At 49.3% G+C, this 4517-nt stretch overlaps 1 protein-coding gene across 2 annotated transcripts in view; it reads right to left on the bottom strand.

The window, feature by feature from the left end:
- Nucleotides 1–1458: 1458 nt before the first annotated feature.
- Nucleotides 1459–4517, bottom strand: part of VPS52 (VPS52 subunit of GARP complex) — a 29373-nt gene continuing 26314 nt past the window's right edge. For both annotated transcript variants that reach the window (XM_019660858.1, XM_019660859.1), the window contains exons 18-20: nucleotides 2696–2807; nucleotides 2345–2463; nucleotides 1459–2139 (exon numbers count right to left, since the gene is read on the bottom strand). In XM_019660858.1, coding sequence (XP_019516403.1) covers nucleotides 1993–2139; nucleotides 2345–2463; nucleotides 2696–2807 — 378 coding nt within the window. In that variant the 3' untranslated portion in view covers nucleotides 1459–1992. The remainder of the gene's footprint in view (nucleotides 2140–2344; nucleotides 2464–2695; nucleotides 2808–4517) is intronic.

The raw sequence follows: 4517 nt of genomic DNA, 5'->3' as shown, positions 1-4517 counted from the left end.
CTGTTCAAATCCCAAACCCTGGGCCCCTCTCCTGTCCTCCCTATGAGGCTGGAGGCAGGTCAAACATGAGAACACCTGAATCCCTCAAGGCTGAAACCAGAAGTGGGCTACGGATGTAGGTGAGCGAGGAACAAGAAGCGGGAAAGGAAGGTGGAGGGACAGGATTCCCAACACCGCCGCCCAAGAAGAGCTTTCGGTCTCTAGGAGCCCAGCACACGACCCCCTAGCAGCGGGTAGGCCTCAGGGAAGGCCTGGGGCGGAGAGTCAGGCAGGGTAAAACTGGAAGGAGACCGACAAGAGGGGGAAAGTGGAGATGTCGCTGGGTGAGGTCAGTTAAGGACGCTGCCCTGGTCCCGCCCCTAGGGCGTCTGGGCCAATCAGGAGCCGCTCAGTCCCTCAACATCACCCACCCCTCCCTGCACTTCAGCCTTGGGCCCAAGACGCTCTAGGCGGCGAGGCCGAAGCTCTGAGGTACGGTTTCTAAAGCCAATCAGAGTGCTGTTCTTGGAGACGGGGCGGAATCATCCCCCCAAAAAAGGCGGGAGCGGAAGAAAAGGGCTCCCCCTCCCCAGCGGCAGCGAATCGGGGGCCCGCCAGCTGCTCCAGCTCTAGCTCCGCCTTGGAACACACCAGCCTTCCCTCCACCGCCGGTGCGCCGGGCGGTCACGCAGCCAGAGGGGCGCCCCTGAGGACGCCTCCTCTCCCTGCCCTGGCAGTCTGGGCCCGCATCCAGAGGGCATAAGCCGGGAACAGAAACCGCTTTCCTTCCACCGCTTGCCGGGACCTGAGAGGGAATGATTAGGCCCTAGGGATGGAGGAATCTGAGGAAACATCTCCAAATTACCATTTTCCCGACTGCCCGCGCCTTGCCCCATTGGACTTAAGAGGCGCCCCCGTGTCTCCAGTTTAGTCTAAGTTCAAATGAGGTGTATAGGCGGAGGCAGCAGGAAGACGCCAAGTCAAACACAGAAATGGATGAGATGGACACCCCCGCAAACCTGGCCTACCCCTGACCCAAGTTTGGGTTCTACAGCCCTCTGCGAGAGGCTGTGACAGTCACAACCAAAGCAGCTAGGGAGCTGACATGGGAGGAGAGGAGGCAATCCCATGGTCAGCTCCAGGAAGGGGGGTGGGGTTAGGGAGGGATGCAAGGAGAGGCCCTTTTGGGGAGCCAAGGTAGCCCTTGGGACAGTGCCTAAGGCTGCACAGCCGTGTTCCCAGCTATTGCATCTGCTATTTTAACCAGGGGCCACCTTCCTCCATCAGATAGGTTGCTCATGAAGTAGTCCCCTTTGACCTAAAGCAGCTAGAGGTTAGAGGTTACAGTGTACCCTACTTTCTAGGCACCCACCAAAAGGGATATAAGCCCAGGAAGTGGTCAGAGAGGGAAGGTGACCCTGGAGCAGAGATGGGGCTACTTGAAGGCCCCAGGAGGAAGGAGAAAGGAAATGGGAGAAGAGTATTATGTCATATTAAATATTTATTGTTCTGCAGACTGACCTTGGAGTACCTCTCAAGCCAGGAGGGGGACTGGTTAGTGTTCAAGTTGCTGAGATTTTAGGTCAAAAAGCTACAGAAATCACTTGGAGTGGAAAAGAAAAAAAAGACTTGGAGACAGTCTCCCCTTGCCACCAATTCCAAGAGTTGAGGCTTCACACCTCCGGACATGGTGACAAGAGTTGAGTGAACCAGAGGTTGAGGCAGTGAAGGTTTTACTGGAGGAAAAGAGCCTTGTTTTTTTTGTTGTTTTGTTTTGGGGGGCAGGGGGGGTGACAAAATTGGGAAAATGATAAAGGTCATTTTGGAAGCCCAGGGGCAGGTGGTCCTGGGAAACCTGAAGATACTGGGAAACTCAGAAAGCCCAGGGGACCCAGCTTACCCAGATGAGGCAGGGTCCTGGGAATGAAGGCAGAGTGAGGCAAGTCAAGGGGAGCACTGGAAGGGTATGGGATGGGGTCTAGGAGTCCAGGGTGGATCCCAGGGGCCGGCACATCAGAAGTTGGGCTTGTGCTTCTTGAGCTCCACCATAAGGTGGTGAATGTTGATAAGCTCAGCCCGGGCGGGGAGAGCTCGGAGCTGGGGCTGAGATAGCACCCGGTGGAAGCGATGGTAGAGCTGGATCAGCTGGGTCAATGCTCCCTGGTCAGAAAGAGTCAAGGAGGGGGTCAGACTGTGGGGTAGTGCTAAGGATGATGAAGAATCAGGGCAGGGCTCTTCCAGAATTTTGGGCACAGCTGGTAGTTGAAGATCAAGGGTCACTTGGACGATGGCTGAGCCCAGGGAAAAGAGGGGCAAAAAATTAGTGGTGGGGGTGGGGGGTGGGGGGCTAGGAGTTGCAGATCACCTGGATGATACTAGTTCCATTTCTGAAGTTGGTGAAACTCCGCATTACATCCTGACTCAGAGACTCCACTGATGATTTCCAGGAACTACCAAAGCCACGGATCAGCTGAGTAACCCGGGCTGATGGCAGGAGGAAAGAGATCGTGTCAGATAGGGACTAGGCTAAGTGATCTTCGACCCCACTAAGTTCCCCCCAAGGCACATCCATCCTCACCATCCTATCCCTCTTTTCTGGCGTTCTCCCAACCCAATCTTTCCTGCTCTACCCCGTCCCCATGGAATCCATATCCTCTCATTTTTCTTTTCCGGTCACCTTACCGCTGACCCCATCACGACCACACCATCCTCATACCTTCTTCCCCTCGAAGTCGCTCAGCCTGTCCACGCTCAATCAAAGCCTCAGCCTCCTTCACAAATGCCACCAGACCCCCAAAAGGTGGAGACAGCAACTCTTCAATGAATTCCTGGAGAAACATACACACATACAGAGTGTCCTGGTGTCAGCAGATTTTCCCAATTCTGGTATCATGACCAACTAAGTCCTTAGAACACTCCCACAGCAGAAGAGCTAAGCTCTGGAAAGGTCATACACTTTAAGAAATTGCTGGTCTGACAAGAGGTAGGGGAAATCTTCAAGGATCCCTCTCCTCAAACAAACAAAACCCCTAAACCAAAACAGCAACCAAACTTGAACTGGTCAGGGCTGGAATCAGAGGGATGGGCGCTGAGAGAGGCAGGGCTAGCAGAAGGCAAGTGGCCATGGCAACTCTGCTATCTGGAAACAGCCTGAGGCCAGCTCCCCTCGAGTGGGGAAGTTGAGCCTGGGTCTCTCGTGAGAGCCAGAAAGAGGTGCCATGCAGACCCAGGTGGATGCATCTTTCAGCTGTTGCAAAAGCAGAGGCAAATCCTCTCCCAATTTAAGCCCATATGACTCCCCCTGATTAAGACCAAGCAATTAACTCAAAGATTACCAGACACATAAGAAAGTAATGAGTCAGTATAGACAATAAACAATGGACTTAGACCTCTAAGAACTGCCGACATTAGGACTGCAGATACATAGCAGTTGTACATTCTTCATGAAATATTTAAAGAAGTTAAAGATACAGACACAGAGATGACCAATGAACAAGATTAGGAATGGAGAGACTTGAAATGGAATTTTTTAGAAATGATTTAAAAATAAAAAATGTTTAAATATTTCAGGCTAAATAGCAGATTAGAAATACCTGAAGAATGAAAATGACTCAGAATGCCGCACAGAGGAGATGGAAAATTTTGAGACACTGAGAGGTATAGAAATCTAATTAATGGATCTAATTAAGGCAGTGATCATTGATGGCTATGGACAAAAAGTGAGCCAAGAAGACATTATGTGCCCTGATGGAAAAACATACCAGTGCCTCTCAAATATCCTTGTAAAAAAATTCTAATTGGAATCTGATCAAGCCTTTCCATCTATCTATACATTTATGAGAAAAGAGGAACAGTTGAGCCACATCATGAAAGGAATCAGCAAAACCCATCTACGTCATCCTGCATGACACATGACTCAGTTTCTTCCACAAATAAATTTCAGAGTAGGAGGGCAAAGATGGAAGAGAAATCTATAGATGAAAAAGAGACATACATATGGACTGTATATGGGTCCTGATTTGAAACATAAAAATCAATTATAACTGGGGGAATTTGAACACTAGCTTTTAATAAATGTAATAATTGTTTAAAGTGTGATAACAAATTGTGGTTTATAAAACACATTCTGATAGATGAAGTGATAACATATAGGATTTAATTCAAAAGAGCTGGGGGAGGAGGGGCACAGGAAGAGGATGAGCAATGAGTGTTAATATAGATGAAACAAAACTGTGAGTTCTGATGGTACCAGGGAGTTCACTGTGCTATTCTCTATATTAGCAAATACATTTGAAATTTCCCACAATAAAAAGTATACTTTTTTTTAATGGAGGAGGGGAATTAAAACAAAAACAACTCCAACTCAGGTAGTAATAAGATCTGGTAAGGTAAAAGTGAAACTTTATTTTTTAAAATATTTTATTGGGGAATTGGGGGAGGACAACAGCACTGGGGAATCGGGGAAGGGGAACAGACAAGTTGCTGTCCTTTTGTTCTTCAGTCTAGTTGTGGAGGATGTCGCTTCACTGGCCCATGTT

Source organism: Hipposideros armiger, unplaced genomic scaffold (genome assembly GCF_001890085.2).
Source record: "Hipposideros armiger isolate ML-2016 unplaced genomic scaffold, ASM189008v1 scaffold_331, whole genome shotgun sequence".
Classification (NCBI taxonomy): Eukaryota; Metazoa; Chordata; class Mammalia; order Chiroptera; family Hipposideridae; genus Hipposideros; species Hipposideros armiger.
Note: the sequence above shows the minus strand (reverse complement) of the source record. Positions and strands in the feature narration are given on the sequence as shown.